The sequence below is a fragment of the Equus caballus genome, chromosome 20 (genome assembly GCF_041296265.1).
Source record: "Equus caballus isolate H_3958 breed thoroughbred chromosome 20, TB-T2T, whole genome shotgun sequence".
NCBI lineage: Eukaryota > Metazoa > Chordata > Mammalia > Perissodactyla > Equidae > Equus > Equus caballus.
Genome location: NC_091703.1, coordinates 14,826,659 through 14,852,473, shown reverse-complemented (window position 1 = coordinate 14,852,473; position 25,815 = coordinate 14,826,659). Strand labels below are relative to the sequence as shown.

The 25,815-nt window shown below is 41.0% G+C and overlaps 1 protein-coding gene across 1 annotated transcript in view; it reads left to right on the top strand.

Annotated features, from left to right (window-relative positions):
- Positions 1–1,986: 1,986 nt before the first annotated feature.
- RANBP9 (RAN binding protein 9) overlaps positions 1,987–25,815 on the top strand; it is a 92,720-nt gene continuing 68,891 nt past the window's right edge. The window contains exons 1-2 of the mRNA XM_023624471.2: positions 1,987–2,695; positions 15,499–15,610. Coding sequence (XP_023480239.2) covers positions 2,116–2,695; positions 15,499–15,610 — 692 coding nt within the window. The 5' untranslated portion in view covers positions 1,987–2,115. The remainder of the gene's footprint in view (positions 2,696–15,498; positions 15,611–25,815) is intronic.

Below are 25,815 nucleotides of genomic sequence, written 5' to 3'. Positions count from 1 at the left end.
ACGAGAAAGTGCCAATTTCACAGCATCCTCCTCTGCAACTGAAATCATTAATTTCTTGAGCCGCTTGTTCGGAGAACAATCATTCACTCTTATAAAAAGCGTCCGACAAAATGTTGGATACTTTTATTCTCTCAACCCTTCCTAGAAAATGCAAGTTCTAAATGGTTTCTAAGTGTGTTGACAGAAAAAACTACCTCTTCATAAACTAACCCTGGAGGACTATTTCGAGAAAGTTTGATGAGGCTTGGAGCCCATTTATTCTACTTTGGCTAGCCAACATTTAAATACAGCTCGGCTTACATTTAACTCATTGTTCTCGCAATATAAATGAGTTTTAGAACAATTTAAACACAACGACGTCATGTAATTTAAAGAGCAGCGGCATGAAAAAAGTCATCAAACAATAGGTTAGAATTATCAGATACTTTTATTAAAGAACAACAGGCCATCTAGTTGTCTGGGTAATTGAGGGAGAAATTAGACTGAATGACTTTATTAGTTCTGGCCAGACACTGAGGGCCTTCAATTAAATCACCATTTACCTACGCTCTTCAAGGCAAAATAAGTAATTTTTTATTCAGCAAAATGTTCCTTGCTTATTTGGCTAAACAATTAGAATCACAATATCGTTGGAAGCAAACAAAATCCCAGAATTTATACCACGTAGTTTACACGCGTAAAGCTCGATTTTGCCAGCTAGGGAAAGGATAACCTAAACCAAGGGAAGTGATGAAAACAAAATAGCGACGCTAGGATGGGTCAGAGAGCAACACTTGGCAAGTTGTGCCAAATTAGTCGACCAAGCAAAGCACTCTATCGGAATTGCAAAGTAGGAAGTCCTATTTTTGACTCTGCTGACCTCAGTGAAAATTTCCTTGTTTTTAAAAATGGGCATAATTCTTTGCTACCTAACAAAGAGGCCCGTTATGAAAATTAATGAGTCTATAAAATGCTTGACGTCTCTAGAAGCCCAAACTAAATACACGCTATAACCTCGCATTCGTGGAGTTCATGGTCCTGGTTCTTTGAAGAGCTGCCAGTCTTTATTAGTATTCCTGTGACACCCTCTACCACTATAAGTTCACTTTCAAGTCCTCATAAAATTAATTAGTAAAATGCCCATATTTTAAGACGGGACTTTGCCTTCAGAAATGGTTTCCACTCTCCATATGATAAGTGTTAAGGTAGTAACTACCGAGAAGGATGAGGAGCAGTACGTTCCCGCAGAGGAACCCGTCCCGGGGCGCGAGCTCCCAGCAGAGCCCGAGCACCCCGCGGGCGCTCTCCCGACTGCGCCCCTCGGGGCCCGCTGGGGGCTCTCGCAGCCGAGCCGCTCCGCTCATCAGGGGAGCCCGGGACCCCCCGCGCTCCGGGGACGCCCCCGGGCCGGGCTCGCGGCGGGCCCAGCGGGGCTCGATTACTTTCGCCTGGGCGAGAAGCAGCCCCGCCGCCCCAGCGGGAACCCTACGGTGGGGAGGTGGGGCGACGACAACAAAAAGAAGCACAGGAGGAGGAGATCCTCCCGGGGAGGGCCGGCCGGGAGGGGGAGGCGGCGGGCTGTGGGGCGGAGGCCGCGACCTGCGGAAGGACCCCGCGCAGGCCGCCTCGCGCCCCGCCGCCAGCAGCCGGCCGGCCCGGGAGAGGCGCACCGCCCCGGCCCGCGCCCCGGGACCCCCGCCGCCCGGCCAGCCGCCCGCGTGCCCCGCCCCTCGCGCCGCCGTCCCCGCCCCCTCGCCCAGCGCCGCCCGCGCGCAGCGTCTCGCGCCGGCCGGGCCCGCCCGCCGGGAAACAGCCGCGAGAGCAGCGGCCGCTGCAGCCGCCAGCGCGCCTTCTCCGCCCGCGCTGTCGTTCTGCCCCCGCCCTCGGCGCCTCAGCCCCGGCCCGCGCCCGCGCTCCGGCCAACGTCCTCTCGGGGCCGCCCCGGGCCCGCCGCCCCTCCCCCGGGCGCCGAGCCCCCCAACCGTTGCGCTCGCCCTCGGCGCGCGGCCCGCGCCTGCTTCCGGGGCGGGCGGACTGGGGCGCCTGGTGCCGCCGGCCGCAGCGACAGCGCCCCCGGGAAGCCGAGGAGGAAGGAGAGAAGAGGTGGAGGTGGGCGCAGGCTGAGTCGCGGCCGGGATGTCCGGGCAGCCGCCGCCGCCGCCGCCGCCGCCGCAGCCACAACAGCAGCAGCCGCTGCCGCCGCCGCCGCCGCCAGCGGCCGTGGCCCCCGTCTCCGGAGTCGTGCTGCCCGCGCCCCCGGCCGTCAGCGCCGGCTCCTCTCCGGCCGGCTCGCCGGGCGGCGGCGGCGGCGGCGGCTTGGGGGCCGCGGCGGCCGCCCTGCTCCTGCACCCGCCGCCGCCGCCGCCGCCCCCGGCCACCGCGGCCCCGCCGCCGCCGCCGCCGCCGCCGCCCCCGCCGCCCGCCTCGGCGGCCGCCCCCGCCAGCGCGCCCCCCGCGCCCCCCGGCCTGGCCGCGGGCCCCGGCCCGGCCGGAGGCGCCCCGGCCCCGGGCCTGGCGGCGGGCAGCAGCGCCGCGGCCCCCTTCCCGCACGGGGACTCGGCCCTGAACGAGCAGGAGAAGGAGCTGCAGCGGCGGCTGAAGCGCCTCTACCCGGCCGTGGACGAGCAGGAGACGCCGCTGCCCCGGTCCTGGAGCCCGAAGGACAAGTTCAGCTACATCGGCCTCTCGCAGAACAACCTGCGGGTGCACTACAAAGGTACTGGGCGTGTGTCCCGCGGTGGGAGCAGGGCCGCCGAGCGCCGCGACCCGCCCCCGCCCGCCCTCCCGGGGCTCGGTGCCCTCGGAGGTGACTCGCCGGCCGGCCTGCTTCTCCGGGGGCGGGATGGGGGTCCCCGGGAAAGGTGCGAGATTTGGGGAAGGGAAGGTGAGTATAACGCTCCTCGGTATAATGGAGCTGGTAATCCTAGGCCAGGAGTGGGACACCTTGAGGGAATCCAGGATGACAGGACAGAACTCGCTTTCTGATTTCCCTTTAAGATAAACCTTAGGGCTAGGACAGAGGAATCCAGGGACTCGGAGTTGGGTTACATTGTTCTCCAGGTGGTGGTGGGGCAGGCGTTCTCTTCTTGGAGAGGCGCACGACTCCGAGGTATGATTTCTAATTAAGGGAGAGCAGGGATATATAGGGGGAGGAGTGATCAGTGGAGGATTTTGTCCAAAATTAGGCCAGAGATCGTCTAGGGGGACAAAAGGACGAGGAGCCCAAGTTTGCCCATCAGTGTATCTTACTCAAAGCAAGTGGGAGGGAAGCAGTCAAACCTCAGGAGTCCGCGTTTTCTTAGGGGAGCAGAAACCTACTCTGCTGGTGGGAAATGCCCTATATTTACGGGTTGGCGTTATATGAAGTGTTGTTGAAAACAGGGATCTTTTAAAATGTTGGTCTTTAAAAGAAAATTGGCTTATGTTTCACACCTGCAGTTGAGAAAACAGACAGCCTCAGCCTTGTGCTTGTCCCCCTCCTCCTTCACCTACCTCTCCTGTGTTAAAACAAAGCTTTAAGCAGATCAATTGTATATAAAATTATAAATTTCGGTGGCATTTTGAAATGTAGCCCAAATTAATAGCATGCGCCAAGTTTACTTGTCTGGGAGGGAAAAAAAATCAATCTAATGTATCAGTCTGTCTGGAAACAAATCCATTTTTTTTAGGCCCCAAACCTGAAGCAGGAGCTTTTACATTCAAAGCAGCCTCATTTTGATTGGCTACAAAGGGAGGGTCTTAATCAGATCCTAGTGACATGGGTATAGGGGGTATAAACAACTGTTGTGGTTAAATTCTTAAAGTCTACAGGACTGAAATTTGAGAAGAACCTTGATAAATAAGTTACTATTAAATCAGAAAGGAGAATGGCGACAGCAATTTGCAAAAAGATTTGGTTGCCAAGAATCACACACAAAAATAGGCTTTGTTAATATTGCTTCTTTTTATCCCTAGATCCAGAGAAGTACTTTCAATTTAAAATGTTATGTTGCTTACTCTAAATGGCTGAAAATTTCAAAATGTTGGACCTGTGTTTTTCCTTAAGTTAGGACATTCTGTTAATACCCTGTGAAGGCTGTCGTTTAATTTTGTATTTTAATTTGCGTGAACTGTACTATGTTATGAAGTGTTTACTTCTGCTCTGACTACTAGGAAGCTTTTTGTTAGACTTGACAAAACTTGATTTTAAATTTATGGTTGATGGTTAATAATTAGCTTCTAAAATCAGAGGCAGAAGATATGGAAGATTGTGGAACAAAGAATCCCGGCTTTCCTGAGTCCTGCAGTCGTCTGTGATTTTTGGCATGTTACAAAACAGGGCCTCAGTTTCTTCCTCTGAGTGATGAGGGAGTTGAACTGGATGGTTGGTAAGGAAATTTCCAGCTCTCTGAATTTCCATGATATCTAAGATTCGTGATTACGGTTTGTTTCGCACTGTACCATGCCTTAATTAGTTTTGCTAACTCCTTTTACATAAAATTGATGATTTGGGTTGGAGAAAAGTGCATGCTTATGTGAAATTGCTTGAGTTTGGAATATTTATGACACTGCTGTCTCAATTATTTTTCCTGTTGGCCTCTTTATTGCTTTCTGTTGTGTAATACCAAGATTCACTGTCTGGAAACTACACTCTTTTATAAACATAAGCCATTATTTCTGGAAGAACAAATTTTGTTTGTCGTCCTTTTTCTTTTCTCTCCCTCTCTTCTGTCTCCCCTTTGTCTCCCTCCCCCCTTGTCACAAACACAGTCTCTTTTTCCCCCTTCTGCTGCCTCTTCCTCTTGTCTTGTTATTTTAATGGGTTTTTTTTCCCTCCTGTTGTTTTTCTGAGTGCCTTCTGAGTGCACCATACCAAAAGTACTGGGCAACTGTGTCCTAGAAATAAGGGAAGGGAGCGCAGGGGAAGTGTCGTAGGTAGTGGGGTAATAAAACTGAAGCGATGAAATAAGAAGACTGGATTTTATTTAACCTATCACTGTGCCACATCGATTTTACGTCAGCATTTTAAGACACTTTTAACATGAAAAACTGCTTTTCATGAAGTTTTTTGCATATTGCAGAATTTCAAAAAATTGGTGATCATTATTTTCCAGAATGATGAGGGTTTTCCTTACCTTCGAAATAGAAATATCTTGATTTCTTTTGCTCTGAACAGATTCTGTTTTTAAGTTGTTTTTCTAAATTGGAATTGCTGTCTTTGGAAGCAGTGTGGCCTCTTAAATGATTTGAGGGGATCCGTATTAAACAATGCCAGACATGCAGACAAGGTTGATCGGATTGCAGAGGAATAGCAGGGTGTGTAGACTATATTTTAATAATTTTGAAAAGACCTTTCACTTAGTGGTTACACACCAACTGTTGAAACGCTCAAGGGTGGCTCCTTTTATTTTTAAAATTCTTGTCGGCTTTGAATAAGTACAAATGTGACAAATTTGGACTTAATTATAATGATAACTTTATTCCAACTTAAAGCATTTTAATGAATATGACAATGGACTTGACTAGTGTAAATGTTTCAGTTGCAGATCACATTTTTATGTTTGTGAAGTTATCACTATTTGGATACTTTACAAAGCATTTTGATACACACACATGCACATACGTACATACACTCACATGTACATTAGTTTATCGGGACATGATGGTGGAATTCTCATTTTAGATGTGAGAAAGTGGGAGCACCGAGAAGGTAGATTTTCCAAGTCACAAGTAAGCCAGGATTGGAAACTAATTTTCACCGACCCTGAATTTAGTGTTCTTTCCGCTATACCAGTATTGCCTATTTTGATTTGTATGAGTCTTAGTTATCTCAAATAGATAAAATCTAGTGATCACATTTAGAACTTTCTGAAAAACAGTTGGCATTAAAAGTACTTCCTCTGGGGAAAAATGTTACCTGGAGCACACTAGTGTCACGGAAAAGTCCAGACACCTGGATTACACTGATTTAGGGCAGCTTAGAATAAACGCAAGATAAGTGAAAGTTAGGAATGCTAGGAAGCAGTGACGTTGCGAATTGCACTTTTTATTGGAGGCATTATTAACAGTATCCCGCCAAATGGGTTGAACTTTTGGTATGCCTAACTCCTCTCTCCCTCACTATCCCCAGCCATTGGGCCTTTAACAGTTCCTGAATTTGATTGTTTATCTAATTTCTTGCACTTCTAAGGATGAACAAATATCTCAAATATTTGCTTGTCTGCCAGTACCTGTGTCTTTTAGGAATTATGAGGGTGATAGAAACATCTTGAAAATCAAAGAATTTAAAAACAAGACTGGGCTTTTCCTGGGGATCTCTTTGCCCAAATTTTGAGAAATTCAGCTTTAAAAATGCCAGTTGATAACTGCAAGAATTAATCTAATAATCATTCAGAAAAGTAGACAACAGTAATAATAATTTATTGAGCACTTGCTATAGGGTATATATTCTATTAGACAGTTTGTATATGTGCTTTGTTCTCTATTCATTCTTTCATTTATTCAACAAGCTTTTAATGAATGTTTATTTTATGCCAGGTTCAGGGCTCTCAAAGTTTTGAATAAGATACTGTGTTCAAAGGGCTCGAAGGACATAAAACAGTGAGGGAGTGAGGGATGTTGGAGAGAATACTGTGGAAGACAGGAGGAGCGCCTGTCCCAGGCTGACATTGAAAGGGATGAAGTTGGTGGGTCATGGACAGCTTCTTGGCCAGTGGGACATCTTAAATGATGAGTAGGATATAGGGGAAGAGGAGGGGCTGGGCATTACAATGTGAAGAAGCATACGCAAAAGCATAGAGGAGAGAATTATTGTTTATGTTTGGATCTGCAAGCAGTCTTGGGTTGTTGGAATTTGTATCACAAGGAGCAGCTGGAAAAAGATTGTAAGAGGCCTTATAGAATATTTTATTTAGTTTAGATCTTATTCTCTAGGAGATGAGGAATCATCAAAGGATTTTAAATAGGAAGTGACTGGCTCATATTTCCATTTTTTGTTAGATTATGCAACTAATTGGAGGATGGATTCAAGGGGTTCACGACTGGGAATAGCAAACTCATTTAGAAGGCTGTTGCAGCAGACCATATGAGAAATAAGGACTTGAACTTGGTCAGTGGTAGGGGTGGGGAAGAGCAGACATATTTATGATATGTTTTGAAGTAAACACTGGCAGGATATTATGGGATGATAGAGAAGTCAAGGATGATGCTTGGGTTTCTAGCTCTGTTAGGTTCTTGCAGTGGACCATGAATCAAATAAAGATTGCAAGGAAGTATTACAATATATTTGGAGATAAGTAACAATGGGAATCTTAGTCATGTGATCTGACTTCATGGAACCAGAAGAAGCCAAAGAAACAAGCCTTACAGAAAGAACAGAAACAGGTCTTCTGAAGTTAAGGTGGCTCTAAGAAATTGCAACAACTGGAGTTCGTGAATTTTCACTTGATTCTACTGTTAAAGTGACTCAGCTACAGTTGCTAGTTTCTGTTATTTTCTTCTCTTTTCCCTACTGACTAGCTTATCCTTTCCTTCCTATTTCAAATTCCTGAGAGACTTAACAGATTGGCCTAGCTAATTGCCATCATTCTTAGTTGGGTAGAGCTTTTCATTCTATCCTAATGGGATGGATTGGTGGCCTTCACATCAGCTGCTAACCTGTGTTCAATCAGCTGTGGGGGTGTGAGGGTAGTTAGGAAATACAGAACATCCGCCTGGCACCAGGGTAGTCTTTCAGTAGGGACAGTGGTGAGGCAGTTTCTTCTGGGAAGGGTTGGCATGTACTATAATAGACCTGAGCTTAGGAGAGAGGTCTAGGTCATGACTGATTTGGGAGTCACCTCTAGGGGCTAGTTGAAACTCAGAGAGAGCAAGTAAAGTCAGAAGAGCAGTGGTCCAAAGATGGAACCTGAGCAACACCAATATTAAAAGGCTGAATGGAGCCCAAGAAGAACTGGTTAGGAGGTACCTGGACAGAGGAGAATCAGAAATGAGGAAGTGATCTGTAGGGTCAAATGTAACCAATAGGTTTAGTGAGATGGGCACAGAAAATTTCCGACTGGATTTGGAAATTAGATCATTGTGACCTTAGGGAGCGCAGTTTGAATTGAGTGAGGGGGCCAAAAATCAGAGTAAGTAGAAGGGACCAGGTGAAGAGGATAGTGAATATAGATAACTCTTGAGTAATATAGCTGAGGAAAGAGATTAGGCAGTACCTGGAGGAGGATGGAGGTAAAGGCAGGATTTTTTTTTTCTAAATGGCTAATAGTGAAGTTACATTGTACCTGGAGATTAGCTTCTAATGACAGCGTATAAAATGAAAATCCACATAATCAAAATTATCCCTAAGAATTCCTTTGGAAAGTACTGTTGTAAAGTAGAGACTCTTGTATCATTTCTAAGTCTTGTTTTAGTTTGGCTGTGTGAGTACAAACTGAAGTGACATAAGTTAGCTGAGAGTATGATGTTAGTCCAAGGTATGGAGTCTCAGTAAATGTCGACAAAATTTAACGTATATTTTAACACACAACATAAATAGTAACAATACCTGTTTTTGTTACCTTGAAGTTAAAAAAAGTTTATTAGACTCACCACCAACCCCAGTGCATTATTGACAATGATTTATAGCACAGAGGCATATAATTTTATGAAAAGTATATATATTTTTTGAATACTGCGTCCTTATGAATTGAGGAGAAGGAGAGTAAATTGGGAAAGGATGAAAATACAAGCTTGGGAGGCTGACAGGGTAAGGGCTTGGAGGGAGGAAAGTCGTTCAGGAGCACAGGGTGGTTAGTGTTGAAGGAGGGGACTACATACTATTCCTCTGATAATAGCGGAAGAGGTGAAGACTAGTATGGACAGAGACCAGTTTGTAATAGAGCGGAGAGTGGATCATGACCATATATAGTGGTGGAGTCCTGTTTTATGATAAAGTAGGTGATGTAGTTTGCTCACTGAATTTGAGTAGAGGACTTCACTTAAAGGGAAGGATAAAAGTGTGGACTAGCCATTGAGGGGAATGGGGAACAAGCTAACTAAAGGTTTCTGAATGTGGTGTTGATAGCAGTGGGAGAGCCCAGCTGAACAGCATTAGTTCATAGCTGTGGCCATTGCAGGATTTTTGAACTTTATTCAGCAGAGGCCAGCTGCCCGGTGCAGGAGTAGGGAAGGTAGATTATAGTGTTGATCTAAGGCTGTGGTTTTGCTGGTGGATGTGATGGAATAATAGGCATATCAGGGAAATCAAGGCTATTTCAGAGCTTTTAAGTGATTACCGTATAGCCCCATCCTGGAAGAGGAAAAAGAAAAACAAACAAGAAAGGGTAAGGGTTCAGGCAATTGGAGGTCCCTTGATGTTGAAGAGGAAGTGTAGAAATGAAGTCTTTAGAATGGGGAGGGGGAGGAGAGTGTGTCCTAGAGGAAGATGGAGGCATATCTACTAGAATGCCAAAAACGTGTTGCTGGAAAAACCTTATGTTTTCCATAAAGTTGCGTACTAAAAGTAATGGGGCTTATGGGAAAAATAGGGCTGGGCAGACCACTTAAAACCTATAGAACTTTGCAACCAGAGCACTACAAAAATAACAATACGAGCCCAGTTAAATTTCCACTGGCATTTGTGCGCAATATCACAGGCTGCTGATCTTTTGCGGCCTTAAGCCTTGGGGTTTGGGCTTTCTTCTTAGAGATGTAAGTGCTTGACAGCTGTTTAAGCAAAAATGAAAATCTGATTCAGAGTTTAGCCATTTTCACCATTTTTTTCTTAAACAAAACAAAGGTGTACCTTTAGCTATTAGAAGGGCTAAAATCCAAAGAAAACCTGACAATGCCAATTGCTGGTGAGGATGCAGAGCAGCAGGAACTCTCATACGCTCTGATGGGAATGCGAAATGATACAGCCACTTTGGAAGATGGTTTGGCAGTTTCTAACAAAGCTAAACATAGTTTTACCATATGATCCAGCAGTTGAGCTCCTAAGTATTTACCCAACTGATTTGAAAACTTATGCTCACACAAAAACCTGCACGTGAATGTTCATAGCAGCTTTTCTCCTAATCGTGTACAAGAAGAAGCAACCAAGATGTCTTTCAGTAGGTGAATGGATAAACTGTGGTACATCCATACAGTAGAATATTATTCAATGATAAAAAGAAATGAGATATCCATTCATGTGAAGACTCATATGGATCTTAAATGCATATTGCTAAGTGAAAGAAACCAGTCTGAAAAGAGTATATACTGTATGCTTTCAATTATATGACATTCTGGAAAAGGCAAAACTATAGAGATAGTATAATGCTAAGGGGTTGTCAGGGGCTTAAGGGGAGGGAAAGAGGGTGGGATAGGCAGAGCACAGGGGATTTTTTAGGGCAGTGAAAGTGTTCTGTATGATATTGTAATTGTGGATATATGGCACTATGTATTTATCAAACCCACAGAACTTTACAGCAAATTTAATAAAATCATTGAGGAGGGAGAGAGAGATCTCAGGATAGAATGCAGAATGTGACAAAACAATCTATTACAAATGTATGAAAAACCTCAGAGAGGAGGAGAGAAACGGTGCTGACCTAAAGAACTTTGGAACAGTGGAGTCTGTTAAACTAAAGGGAAAGTAAACTACATAAGGTCTGAGCTCTTGTTGACAAAGTTGTATCCCATGGGGATATGGGTTAGCAGTTCTGATACTGCTGTATGTCTAGTGGAATCAAACAAATAAATGGATGGCAGATGGTGGGAGCTAGGTTTCTTACCTTTGGAGTGGAATTTTACAGATAAGCAAGGGCCGGAGGTTAGAATGATCTGTGTGGTAACGGATTAGAGTTGGAGACATCAGTATGAAAGGCAAACTTAGTTTAATACAGAGACAGATGATTACATATAGAAATACAGATATGTGTATGTACAGGGGTTTAGTAAAAACCTATATTTCCTTGCTCTTGTCAATGAGGGGGCCTAAAAGCAATGACCCCCCAGTCACAACGAATACATCTGGTACCTAGATCTGGGGTTCTAATGCCATTTGCCAGTAAAAGGAGCCAGGGTCCCCTGAAGAAAAGGCTGATTCTAGGGCTGGGGCAGGAAATATACAGGATGAGCCTCCAGCATTTCGAAGTGCCTGAAAGTAACAGAAAGAAAAAACATACAATGGAGGTGTGTCCAAGTGCCAGAAGAGCCAACTGAAAAAGCTCTCGGTGGCTAAAGGGGGAACAGTTTGAGCAACAGAAGAAACAGAGTAGTATTGAATTATAACCCAAAGTATGAAATAAATATGCATGAGATGCATGAGTCCATACTGATAAAAACAAAGAGGAGATCTCTTAGCACTTGGTGATCTATTGCTCTTGAGTTTTCCCCATATGGCTTAATAAAGTGGCAAGTCTAGCAGTTCCTGAAGCTGATAAACACTATAGGAATGCACTTCAGTAGGAATCTTGGCTTAAAAAAATTTTTTTTTTGAGGAAGATTAGCCCTGAGCTAACATCTGCTGCCAGTCCTCCTCTTTTTGCTGAGGAAGACTGGCCCTGAGCTCACATCTGTGCCCATCTTCCTCTACTTTATATGTGGGACGCCTGCCACAGCATGGCTTGCCAGGCGGTGCTATGTCCACACCTGGGATCCGAACCAGTGAACCCCAGGCTGCTGAAGTGAAACATGTGCACTTAACTGCTGTGCGACCGGGCCAGCCCCTTGGCTTTTTTTGATGTAGGGCATTTTGTATATTCCTAATTTTCTCTTTAATTCATTTATGTACTGAGGAAAGCTGCCTTCTGAACTATATGACTTCTTTATTATGCTGACGTCACTCCCGGAATGCTGACGTCACTCCCGGATTTATGAAGTGCATGTGAGCTAATTTGTATTCAAGAAATGTATTTTGTAGCAGAACAGACTTTCTTAGAATTTGATATTTCTGAGGCGGAATAGTTTCAGGTGATGTCAGAATCCAGTGTGACTCCAGGAAGGAATAAGTGAAGATAAGAGTGGAAGTCAGTGGGAATAAAGAGATCCAGGAATTAAAATGCAAAAATGGTAAAATAGACACAGATGTGAAAAGTCTGTTAGTGTTGTCTGGGAAAGATACATGTTGGCTGTGAGGGCCTGTGAAAAGGAGGTTAGAGCAAGTCAGAGAGGTCGGGGAAAGAGTGAGTGAGGAAGTGCAGCTTGAGCTAAGCCCTGCGGGGCGAGGAGGACCTAACCCAGCTGAGAAGGAAGGGTGGAGCTTTCCAGTTAGAAGGAAGAGCTGGGCAAAGGCTGTGGCCCGGCGGCTGACTGGAACAGAGAGGAGGTGGAAAATGCAGGGGGAGGGCAAGATCAAACAAGATGTTCAGGAAATTTCTCTCTCTCCTAAGCGGAATGGGAGGTTTGTAGGAAGGAATTTTAGTTGTTTTGCGGGATGGCGGTACAAGGAAGGCTGATTTATATTTCCAGAAAGGCACCTGGCTGCGTGTTGGAGAGTGGAGGGGGTGGTGGGGTGGGCTTTATTCAGACCTTTCTCATTTCACTTAAATGCAATCAACAGATTGTTTGGATGGAAAGAGATAAGCTTGCTAGTCTTAGAGTTTTGAAGCAATAAATGTGTTTTCTTCTTGAGCCGTATAGAAAACACTTAACATTGAAGACTTGTGGTTTTAAAAGTTTACGCTTTGGTAGTGTGAGGTTGTTTTTTGGTCACCACAGAATTTAAGGTAATAAACTTCCTGCTGATGAGCATTATTAGAAGTAGACTCTCCACTCTGATCTCACTAGTCTTGTCTAAGAAATAGTATGAATCCCTTTAATCTTGCATCTAAACTTTTTCCTAGGTCTTTGCATTTGAATTTAATTTAAAAATGAAACAAATCCTTTGACATTTATGGAATTTTTCTTCAATGTCTTAGTAAAGCGTAATGAATAAAACGGAACCTTGAAGATTGATGATTGTGTGGTTCTTCACAGTTATTTTTGCACAATGGAAAGTGTAGAGAATTTTAATTCATATATTAATTTAATGCATGATTCTGCTGATTGGGGCAAGTGATATAACCTCTGTAAGAATTTCTCCATTTTTAAAAATGAAGTTAAATACCTATTTCACAGATGTTGAATGAGAAAAATCTGTACAAAAGCACATAATACTTGGAGACATTATTTACCCTCAAATACTAGGTTTCTTTTGCTTTTCTCACAGAAGTAGCAAGAATAGGAGATGGGAATACACGCGAAGTGATCCCAGAATGCTCATTGTAACCAGATCCTTCCTTTGGGTTCAGAGCTTGCACTGGATCAGGCTTCGTGAATTTAAACCCCAGCACAGATCCTGCTTTGGAATTCTCACACAGCCGGGTGACCTTGGGCCAGTTTTCATCTTCCCTTAGTTTTCTCAACTGTGAAATGATAATAAATACTATCTATTTTAGAGTTGTTTCGAGTGCTGAGTTAATAAATATAATGCTCTTAGAAGAGTGCTTTTCACGTAGTATTAAATGTATATTAACTATTATCATTTATTATTATTATTATCATTAAGTATACCTGGAGATTACCTTATCCCTAAAAGTTTTGGTCACTTCCCTTCCAGCAAAACCAAAACCAAAAATAAAAGCTAGTTGATTTAGGACTCCAGGGTTAATAAGGATTTTCTTTAGATTTATTTTTAACTGTGTAAATTTTAAAAATGCATTTAGTTTACATAACCTTTTCCTAGGCAATTCAATTATTTGAACATATTTTTACTGAAATAGATGTTTCGCTGAAACCATAATTTATTAAATGTCTATTTTTAAAAAATGACTGTTGTCATTCTGCAGATTTATGCCGTTATTTTTTTATTCTGCTTAGCTCAATGTAAATCTATTACCTACTATGTTAAAGCAGTTTTAGGGGTGTCTATATATTGCTGCTTCCATTTTTATCTTCCAAGCCAAGTTTATCACCTCACAGTGGTCACCAGGCTGAGAATTTACTTCTGCCCATAACATGTATACTTATGGCATCTATGGATACAAGTTTTCATGGTGATAGAAAAGAGTGGATGAGTTCATTTAGTTTCTTTTGGGCCCTGTGGACATGTGCTAATTTGCCTTGCGAGTGTAAACTTAACTGTTTAATGGTGGAGTATGCATTGGTAATTTGATAAAGTATGGTAAGGGAAGGTGGGCTCTCATTGGCATATGATGGTTCTTGTATAGCTAAGACATAATTTTTTTTTTTTTAAGATTTTATTTTTTTCCTTTTTCTCCCCAAAGCCCCCCAGTACATAGTTGTATATTCTTCGTTGTGGGTCCTTCTAGTTGTGGCATGTGGGATGCTGCCTCAGCGTGGCCTGATGAGCAGTGCCATGTCCGCGCCCAGGATTCGAACCAACGAAACACTGGGCCGCCTGCAGCGGAGCGCGAGAACTCAACCACTCGGCCACAGGGCCAGCCCCTAAGACATAATTTTTAACTTAAAAGAAGGTATTTAGTTTTTAATCAGTCCTGGTAAAGGTGAGAAGGGAATGAAGGTAATGTTATAGGATGACTGAAAGATTCCTGACGTTAGTTTGTGTTGGGTGAAGCGTATCTAACTAGCACACCTGAACGATGATTTAGAGTGTCGTTCCTCAGACAGCCCTGTGGGGATTGTGGAGACTGGTCTCGCTTACTCGCTTGCGTACTTTCTGACATGCTCCCTCAACTTCTGTTCTTTCTTCTTCTGTGGTTTTATGGGCATATTTTCTCCTGCTCACTTGATTTTGTTCACGTGCTGGCCTTTGAGGTAATCTGTGTCCTGGCCGAGGGATGGGAGGGGATTGTGAGTGAAGGAAACCCTTGGGGATTAGAATTGAGGAAGAGCTAATTTAAAAAGTCTAAAAGCCATTATCTAACGTTTCCTAAAGATGTCAGCAATGGTATGGTGTTACATTCCTTTCTTAAAAAAGAAAGAAAGAAATACGACTAGAGCTTATATATTTCTCAGTAGCCTGTAACTGACCAAAGAAATTTTATGGATCAGCCTTTGTATAGTATTGGCGATAAGTATGTCAAAGAACAAAATTGTATATTCTTAAAGTAAGAAAGCTATTTTGCCAATTGAATCTAATTATATAAAATTTCATTTAAAAATATATGATTTAGATTCTTCTGGTTTAAGAAACAGGCCATTTGGCAAGAGTGTTGTTTACGAATTTTATAAATTTTATACAAATTTAGATCTAATAAAATTAAAATCATATTCTCATCATGTTCTTCAAATGCAGCCTTTTTTTCTCTTAAAAATATAGTCTACCGTAAAATACTTTATTTAATTTGCATAAAGGACTGCTAGAATCAATATGTTCAGATTCTGAAATTTTACTAAAACTAATAATAGTACGAAGAGTTCCATGGCTGACTTCGGCTGTTTTGCATGCTGGATTAATTGTGATGATAAATGTTTCATTAAGTCTTTGATTATTTGTACTGATGGGAGCAGAAATGTATATGTCATTCTAAAACTTATATTTGTTCCTGAATCATTTCTTAGGATTTTCATTTGAATATGTCATTTGATCTTTTTTCCTCTCTGTTTCATATGCAGGTCATGGCAAAACCCCAAAAGATGCAGCGTCAGTTCGTGCTACACATCCAATACCAGCAGCCTGTGGGATTTATTATTTTGAAGTAAAAATCGTCAGTAAGGGAAGAGATGGGTAAGTGTAAATTTTGGTGGCAAAAATCATTTGCTATCCTTGGATAATTATTTTTGTTTTGATTCATAATGTTTATGATGTAATTGGAAAATTGGAATCTTGGGAATTTTGGTAATTGGAAAAGTAGAATATAAATATTCCAGTATAACAGGTTGGATCTGGTTCTGCTTACATACTTGTTGAAGCTAATGCTTGAGTTGGTGAAATTAACCAAGTTTTTCTGGTAGTTTTGTCATTAAAATGGAGAATTGGAATTAAACAATAGAGAGACGATGACTCATTTTCCGTGCCTTTTCTGAATTCTGCTGAGAAGTTAAATCTTCTCAAAGCTAGTTAACCAAAGCCGAAAGGTGATTCATAGGTATTTTACAGGGGTTCAGACTTAGAATTTTAGATTTGGATCAGAGAATGTATGTTTGTACGCTCTCAATTGGAGGTGATGCCCAAGGATTAAGATGCAGTTTAGAAGCTTCTAACTGAGAGCTCCATATAGATCTGGAACCAACTTTTCTATCATTGCTTTTCAGCTTGGGGTCAGTGTGTAATGAGTGTGTCTGTACATCAGAATCACTTATGGGACTATTAAAAATTATGGTAGTTTGGACCTAACCCCAGAAGTTCCTAAATCAGTATTTTCAGAAGTAGAGCTTTGGGCAAGAAAGGCATTTTGAGGAAGCTTCCTAGGGAATTTTGGTGCATATCTCTGGTTGAGAACTCATTACCTAGAATCAATGGATGTGTCCTATGGTATTTCCTGATAACTTCATCGTGGCATCAGAGATCCTTTAAAGCATCCATCGAGTCATTTATCCAGGTATCAAGATAAAGTTATTGGACTGTGTGAGTAAATTGACCTGTATTTGAAGTGAATCATTTAACCCCCTCTTAGTGCTGCTTCTGTGTTTGACAAAATAAGTGTATTCAATAGATTATTCCTCTTACTTTATTTGCTAAATCTTCTCAATGTCAACAATATGGAAAGTAGGAAGTGAAACCTTGGCATTCAACGATAACTTTTTATTTAACTGCCTCAGTTTTCTCAGGGTGATCAAGCCAAAGATAAAATCAGAGAAGCTGAAGATAAAGTGGTTGAGAGACCTCAGATTGAAATAGGCACATGATTGTAACCATTTCTAACTCTACTGCTGCGTACTCACTCAGTAAGCCGGTTCTTCTATACTTCTAATTATGTCATCAACCCCATAATGCTGGTGTTGCTCAGGATGGTTCCCAGGGTTCTCTTTACCTTTCACTCTACATTTCTATCTTTGCACGATCTTCACCTTGTATTTTCATGGCTACAAACATCCTGATGAGTCTCAAATCTAAAGCTATATCTCAGATTATTCCCTTGAGCTCTAGACCAATATGTCTAACCAGATATTTGCATTTGAATGTCCCACAGGCATTTAAATTTAGCTTGTTTAAAAATGTTTGTCTCAACACCAGCTTGGTTAGTGGTTTCACTATTGCTAGATTGAGAAGTTCCTGCTTTTAACTTTGTCCGTCTCTACAGCCTCTGCCTTGGTCAGGTCTTGGTAATTTGTCCCCTATATTTCTAAAGTGGTTGGTTCTTTGTCTCCCAGTTGCTCCCTGTTTTGCTCTTACTGCAGTCTATAACTGTTGTCAGTGTTCTTTCTAATACGGGACTGAATTGTGTCTGTCCCCTTCCTGAGATCATTTGGTACACCTGTTGCTTTGAGGATAAAATCTAAATCTTCTTAGCAGGGTCCTTCATGATGTGACTAACTCCTTTGTAATTTTTCAGTCTCCTCTTTGTTACCAGGATCCCTCATTCTTTTTTTCCTTTCATTTTTAAAATTAGGTATATTTTGCATATAGCAAAATTTGTCATTTTTAGTGTGCAGGTCTGTGAGTTTTGACAGATGTGTACAGCCATGTAACCACCACCACAATCGATATATAGAATACTTCCATCACCACCCCAAATTCTTCCATACCCTTTTGTATACAACCTTTCTCCATCACTAGCGCCTGGCAACCACTGATTGGTTTTCTGTTACAGTTTACTGTTTCTAGAATGGTATATAAATGAAATCATACAGTGTGTAGCCTTTTAAGTCTGGCGTCTTTCTTTTAGTGTAATGCATTTTGAGCTTCATCCTTGTTGTTGCCTGTGTTGGTAGATCAGTCCTTTTTACTGCTGATCATGTGGATGAACCAACCAGTTTCCTTATCCATGCTTCAGTGAAAGGGCAGCTGAGTTGTTGCCAGTGTTTGGCAATTAGGAATATAGGCACTACAAGCATTTATGTACAGTTTTTTGTATAAACATGAGTTTTCATTTCACTTGGATAAATATTTAGGAGTAGGATTGCTGGATCTTATGTTAAATGCATTTTTAACTTTATAAGAAACTGCCAAATTGTTCTGCAAAGTGGCCGTACTAGTTTTCATTCCCACCAGCAGTGTATGAGAGTTTCTGTTGCTCTGCCTCCTCAATGGCATTTCGTATTGTCAGGTTTTTTTGTTTTAAATATTTAGCCATTATAATAGATATCTAGTGGTTTTTTGTTGTGGTTTTAATTTGCATTTCCCTAATGACTAATGATGTTGAAGAATCCTTAATTCTTACCTACTTTTTTTTTTTTTTTAACAAATTCGATAGTTCCCTTATTTTGATTTTTAAATTAATCACTTGTCAGTGACTGTGGAGGTGGTTCAGAAATGACTTACAGATATACTTAATACTGAATGACAGCTAAATTGAACGGAATGTTTCTTTGGGCATTTCTCATTTTGTCATTTACTCCAATTAAATTCAAGGTCCTTAAACCTCGCCTCTTTCCTGAACTGTGGAAGCTCTAACCGAGGCTTCCAGTTAATCTCCATTTCCACTTTTCTGCAAGCTTAGACTTGGAGAAATAAGCCCCAGAAAATAGGAAGTAGGTGCTAAACAGGGTTGAATCAACATAAAGTGACTCAAGAGAGAGGGATGGAACGAACTTTTTAGGTTAGAAAATACGCCCAAGAACCTGTTTCTCATCAGAATCAGCATCTGCGAATAATGCGTTGGGTAACAGCAGTTATGTAACACTATAAGGTACTATTTGTAGTTCTCTGCCTGTACATGCTGGCTCCTATTTCTAATTCTATGCAGACTCTTTCCTTCCTGCTCACATTCACCTTCTCTTATCCCTTTCCTCATTTGTCTAGCTTAACTAATTACTCTTCAAGTCCTAGTTTAAAGGTACCTTTTTTGTGGCATTTTCTCTTCTCCAAAATAGGATTGTGCTTTTTTTCTATGCTTCCTTTACATTTTGGACAGACTGTAATTATAATATCTACACTGTCTTAATTGTCTGCTTACTGGTGGCGTACACACTACAGATTCAAGGGTAAGGGACTATTTTAGGGGCCGGCCTGGTGGCGCAGCGGTTAAGTTTGCATGTTAACGATTCCCTGCGGCCCAGGGTTCACTGGTTCGGATCCCAGGTGCAGACGTGGCACCGCTTGGCAGGCCATGCTGTGTTAGGCGTCCCACGTATAAAGTAGAGGAAGATGGGCACGGATGTTAGCTCCGGGCCAGTCTTCCTCAGCAAAAAGAGGAGGATTGGCAGCAGTTAGCTCAGGGCTAATCTTCCTCAAAAAAAAAAAAAAGGGACTATTTTATATTTCTGTAACTCCAGTACTTAATTTATGGCTAGCATTTATATGAAAGAATAAATGAGAAACAGTACTTACCTCCTGTATATTCTTGGAGAAAACTGTTGTATTTCTTTGGTCAGATTTTATTTATCTCTCTGGTAAACTTTTTGAACAGAATTGTAGTTACAGCCCAATGCTTGGAAGGGAAGAACAATTCACGTCTGGAAGAAAAGAGAGTCATAGTGCTAATTTTGGCCAAGTAATGTCTTTCTGGAGATGTATTGAACTGTATCAAGAGATGTAAAACTTCCTTCCTAAACTCCTAGCATCTTTGTAAAGAATGGACCAGAAAGAGCAGCTGTTAGTCACCTTTCATTTGCAGTGATATATGCTCATCTGAGAGTTTCTTATACTTAATTTAAAATTGAGTTTCCATTTAAACAGTATGTTTATCCAAGATTAGGACATGTAAATAAATACTTGGATCCAAGATCTCAGTTTTTTAAGATAAATTGTCATTGCAGCAAATTTTCCCATGAGATGGCAGGAGTTGGATATGAATTGCCTCTTAATATATCAGTGATATTCATTATTTCTGGGTCTGCCGTATAAAATTAGAAATATGACTGTGATGATTGTTGTATTTTTTTATCGCCTAAGAAATAAGGCTTGAAGGAACTTCCTTTTATTGAGTAAAAGAACTAATATGTTTTGTTTTCTGCATTGGGTTTTCATTTAAACTAAAAATAGTTTTTGTGTATGTTCAGCAAAAAATAAGCTTAATTTTTTAAGATGAAATAGCCTGTCTAAATTTTGTGATTAGTTTAAGAATACATTTTTAATGTATTTTGCAACAAAAAAATTAAATCGCCTTATCTGCATAACTTTTTTTAGGAGACATATTTAGAGAGTAAATATTTACTTTGTGTTCTTGTTAATGATTGCTGACTGTCAGGATGAATTTCTGAAAGCATTCTGTCGCGTGAATGTACTTTCAGTTCAGGAATTTCATTCAAGTTTTAAATTATGCATACTAATAGAGGCACTGAAGATACAGTTAATTCTAAATGTGAGAGATAATAAATTTTTTATTTGAAAATTTTTAGAATTAGAATTTATTATGTGTGGTATTTTTAGCTCTTCCAACAAAATATTGATGCCACTCAGCCAGTGATTCAGAAGAAACCAGTGAGCAATCCAGACTCTCTGTTCTATTCCTAAATTCTTCTGCTGATAATAAAGTTCAGTCTTCAGAATGTTCCTCCTGTGCTACTCATCTTCTGGATTATTTCTTGGCGGAATGGAAAAGAGAGAAAGGCCTTTCTTCCCATCTAGCTTTAGAAGGCTTTAGAAACTCTTTCTTTTTAGTTTTGATTAGCAGCAAATGGAAACACAGATGGAAATGTGAACAAACACAAGTAAGTAGTATATTTATTAACTTAACAAATATGTACTGAACACGTACGATGTGTCAGACATTGTCAGCAGCTGAATGATAAGTAAGAAATTATTTTATTCATTGCTGACTTATGGGTATTTCCTACTAGAGAATCTGACAGTAGAAACTGAATAAATGGATTGAGTCAACTGAATGTGCATCCTTGCCCTTAAGGAATGTCGCATTCAGTGTTTGGAGGGTACAGTGGGGCAGGGCAGGGGGCAGACGTGCAAGTAACTCCAGATTAAGACATAGTGTACTAAGTGCTTTGAGACTGAGAGAGTATGAATGATTAATTCTAGCTCAAGGAAACAGATTTATAAAGGAAGTGGTATTTTATAGGCCTTATAAAATGAGTAAGAATTTGAGAGGCTTTATTGGAGAAAAATATTCTAGACTGTGGTAAATGGCTGGACTAGTCTCATGGGAGGAGTGGAATTGTATAGTGTCTTTGGCTGAGATATATGGCTCCATGTCATTGGAGGCTTGAGGGATTATAGTGAAGAGTTTACAGAGGTAAGAATGGAATCAGATATTAGAGAGCCTTGATAGTTCTAAGGTGGAATATTCTGTAGATAGTAGGGAGCCTTCAGTCTTTTTGTGTAGGCCAGTGATATATGTTTTAGAAATAGAGTACTGGGTGGGGAGGGGATACAGTGTGTGATGGCACTGTGAAAGACGGCGAGAGATAGGGGTTAGGTTATTAGTCTGTTTCTTAGGAATGGATTGTGATAGAGATTAAAAAGAAAGGAAAGGAGGAGGAGGAGGTTTAATTTGTTGGATATCTGTTATGTACCAGATACATAGGAATCTAAGATTTGTAAGGATGGATTGGCTAAGACAGGACCCCTGCCCTCCAGAACTTAACAGGTAAGGGAAATGAACATGTCAGTAAATAATTAAATATAGTATAAAATATGTATAGTAACAGATACATGAACAAACTAGGGAAGAAGTATGGTGGAAAAAGTGACCAACTCTGTTGAAAGATAGGGTGGCGATCAGGGAAGCCTCCATAGAAAGCTTGCTTGCATCTGTTAAACTTCGGTCTCTCTCACTTCCTTGTCCTTGAGCCACCCATTTACCCCGTTAGACTAATTTCCCAGGGATCCCTCAAGAGAGAAGCAGAGTTTTCAAAGATGAGTAGCTGTTTTGGAAGCTGATTAGGTACTTTTGCTAAGAAATACAGTGAAGTTCTTTGGGATTGGAGAGGTGGACATTTGAATATTGGCTCTGCTACTTACTAGTTCTGTGGCCTGTACTTTTCAACAGACTCTTTGTTTCCTCGTCCATAAAATGGATATAATAGTGCCAACTTCATAGGATTAGATTAAATAATTTGCTTAAAGTACTTATTAGAGTGGCTGGTGCCCATACCTGTTGCTGCTGTTGCTGATGGAGAAAGAGCAGCCCCAGGTTTGTGGGAGGAATGTGTCCAGAGAGGATCTTGAAGGGACTTAGATTGCTAGGGGTATTACGCTTTGTCTTTTAGGTGCTCCTTTTAAGCAAGGGAATGATAACAATTGGATTTGCCTTTTAGAGAGGTTACTCTGATGGTAATTTGGAAAATAGAGAGGTCTGAGATGGACATCAGAGGACCAGTTGGCCTATTATGATTTTAAATTGAGGGCTTAATCTGTGTAGCGTGGTCACAAGGAAAGTAGATTTCTTAGCTATTTAGGATGTTAAAAAAAAAAAAACTTTATTAGGAAGTGGGAGTGGCAAGGGTAGCTGTGGAGAGAGAAAGAGTGAAGTGTGACTTCCAGGTTTCTGGCTTGGACAGTTGATTAGATAGATGGTGCTGTGACTAAACAAAATAAAAATACTGGAGGGAAGTGGAGTTTTGAAGTTGCAGACGATGGGAACAATACAGTGTTTGACCTGCTGTGGGACATCTAGATGATTAATTAGTAGTAAGGCTTTGACTAAAAATAAATGGGATTTAGGAGAGAGAGCTGAGCTGTAGGTGGATTTTGGAGTCATCAGAATGTACGTTGTTGAAGCCCTGGGGATTGATGTGATCACCCAAGTATGTAGTGAAAAAAGAGAAGAGGGCCTGGGCTGAACACTTGACACACCATCTTTATGGGATATAAGGAGGAGAGAATCTAGCTAAAGATTCCGAGAAGGAATGATCAGAGAGCTAGAAGGAAGATACTAGAGAGTATTGTGTGTTGGAAGCCAAGGAAGTCAATTAAAAGAACTGAAGTGGCCACTGGTTTGTCATTTAGGAGGTTGTTAATCCTTGTTACAGCAGTTTCCTTAAAGTTAGGGTGGAAGCTGGTGCAGTGTGTCAGTTAGAGGTAAGGAATGGAAGTAATGGACCCAGTGGACTGCATAGCTCTGTGGCTGTTGTGAGAAACAATAATTCTTGATTCATTCAGAAAAATAATACACTGCCAATTCAAAGCTTCAAAGGTATGGAAAAAATGGGGAAGAAAGTTATAATCTTGTATAATCGCTACTAATTTGTTTCTTTCTAGTTTTTATATATACACTTTTGTGTATATATATATTTATAAATTATTTATTATTGAGTTAATGATAGGTTACAATCTTGTGAAATTTCAGTTGTACATTATTGTTTGTCAGTCGTGTTGTAGATGCACCACTTCACCCTTTGTGCCCACCCCCCACCCCATCTTTCCCCTGGTAGCCAATAATCTGTTCTCTTTGTCCACATGTTTAAATTCCTCATATAGTGGAGTCATACAGAGATTGTCCTTCTCTGTCTGGCTTATTTCTCTTAACATAATTCCCTCAAGGTCCATCCATGTTGTTGCAAATAGGATGATTTTGTTCTTTTTTATGGCTGAGTAGTATTCCATTGTATATATGTATATATATGTGTGTGTGTGTATATATATATATATATATACACCACATCTTCTTTATCCAGTCATCTGTTGATGGGCACTTAGGTTGCTTCCATGTCTTGGCTATTGTAAATGATGCTGCAGTGAACATAGGGGTGCATGGGACTTTTGGAATTGCTGACTTCAAGCTCTTTGGATAGATACTCAGTAGTGGGATAGCTGGATCGTATGGTAGTTCTATTTTTAATTTTTTGAGGAATCTCCATACTGTTTTCCATAGTGGCTGCACCAGTTTGCATTCCCACCAGCAGTGTATGAGGGTTCCTTTTTCTCCACAACCTCTCCAACATTTGTTACTATTTGTTTTGGTTATTTTTGCCATTCTAATGGTTGTAAGGTGATATCTTAGTGTAATTTTGCTTTGCATCTCCCTGATGTACAGCGACCATGAACATCTTTTCGTGTGCCTATTGGCCATCCGTATATCTTCTTTGGAGAAGTGTCTTTTCATGTCTCCTGTTCATTTTTTGATTGGGTTGTTTGATTTTTTGTTGTTGAGTTGTGTGAGTTCTTTATATATTATGGAGATTAACCCTTTGTTGGATGTATTACTTACAAATATTTTTTCCCAGTTGGTTGTTTTTTTGTTTCAATCCTGTTTTCCTTTGCCTTGAAGAGCTCTTTAGTCTGATGAAGTCCCATTTGTTTATTCTTTCTATTGTTTCCCTTGTCTGAGAAGACATGGTGTCCGAAAAGATCCTTTTAATACTGATATCAAAGAGTGTATTGCCTACATTTTCTTCTAGAAGCCTTATGGTTTCAGGTCTCAGCTTTAGGTCTTTGATCCATTTAGAGTTTATTTTTGTGAATGGTGAAAAAGAATGGTCAATTTTCATTCTTTTACATGTGGCTTTCCAGTTTTCCCAGCACCATTTGTTGAAAAGACTTTGTTTTCTCCATTGTATGCCCTCAGCTCTTTTGTCGAAGATTAGCTGTCCATAGATGTGTGGTTTTATTTCTGGCTTTCAATTCTGTTCCGTTTATCTGTGCACCTGTTTTTGTACCAGTACCATGCTGTTTTGATTACTATAGCTTTGTAGTATGTTTTGAAGTCAAGGATTGTGCGATATTGGCCTGTAGTTCTCCTTTTTCATGCTGTCCTTGTCATGCTTTGGCATCAGCATGATGTTGGCCTTGTAGAATGTGTTAGGAAGTGTTCTATCCTCCCTAATTTTTTGGAATAGCTTGAAAAGGGTAGGTATTAAATCCTCTCTGAAAGTTGGGTAGAATTCCCCAGGAAAGCCATCTGGTCTTGGGGTTTTATTCTTTGGGATGCTTTTGATTACTCTTTCAATCTCTTTCCTTGTGATTGGTCTGTTCAAATTGTCTGCTTCTTCTTGACTAAGCTTTGGGAGATTGTAGGAGTCCAAGAATTTATCCATTTCCTCTAGGTTATCCATTTTGGTGGCATATAGTTTTTCGTAGTATTCTCTTATAATCCGTTGTATTTCTGCGAGGTCTGTTGTTATTTCTCCTCTTTCATTTCTGATTTTGTTTATTTGAGCTTTGTCTCATTTTTTCTTTGTAAGTCTGGCTAGGGGTTTGTCAATTTTATTTATCTTCTCAAAGAACCAGCACTTTGTTTCATTGATCCTTTCTGCTGCCTTTTTTGTTTCAATAGCATTTATTTCTGCTCTGATTTTTATTATTTCTCTCCTTCTGCTGACTTTGGGCTTTGTTTGTTCTTCTTTCTCTAATTCAGTTAGGTGTAGTTTAAGATTGCTTGTTTGGGATTTTTCTTGTTTGTTAATATGTGCCTGTGATGAATTTTCCTCTTAATACAGCTTTTGCTGTATCCCATATGAGTTGGTGTGGCATGTTATCATTTTCATTTGTCTCCAGGTATGTTTTGATTTCTTCTTTAATTTCTTCAATGATCCATTGCTTGTTCAGTAGCATATTGTTTAGTCTCCACATCCTTGTGCCTTTCTCAGCTTTTTTCTTGTAATTAATTTCTAGCTTTATAGCATTATGATCAGAGAACATGCTTGTTATTATTTCAATTTTTTTAAATTTGTAGAGGCTTGCCTTGTTTCCCAACATATGATCTATCCTTGAGAATGTTCCATGTGCGCTTGAGAAGAACGTGTATTCTGCTGTTTTTGGATGGAGTGTTCTATATATGTCTATTAAGTCCATCTGTTTTAGCTTTTCATTTAGCTCCACTGTTTCTTTGTTGATTTTCTGTCTGGATGATCTGTCCATTGATGTGAGTGGGGTGTTGAGGTCCCCTACTATTATTGTGTTCTTTTTGGTATCGTCTTTTAGGTTTGTTAATAGTT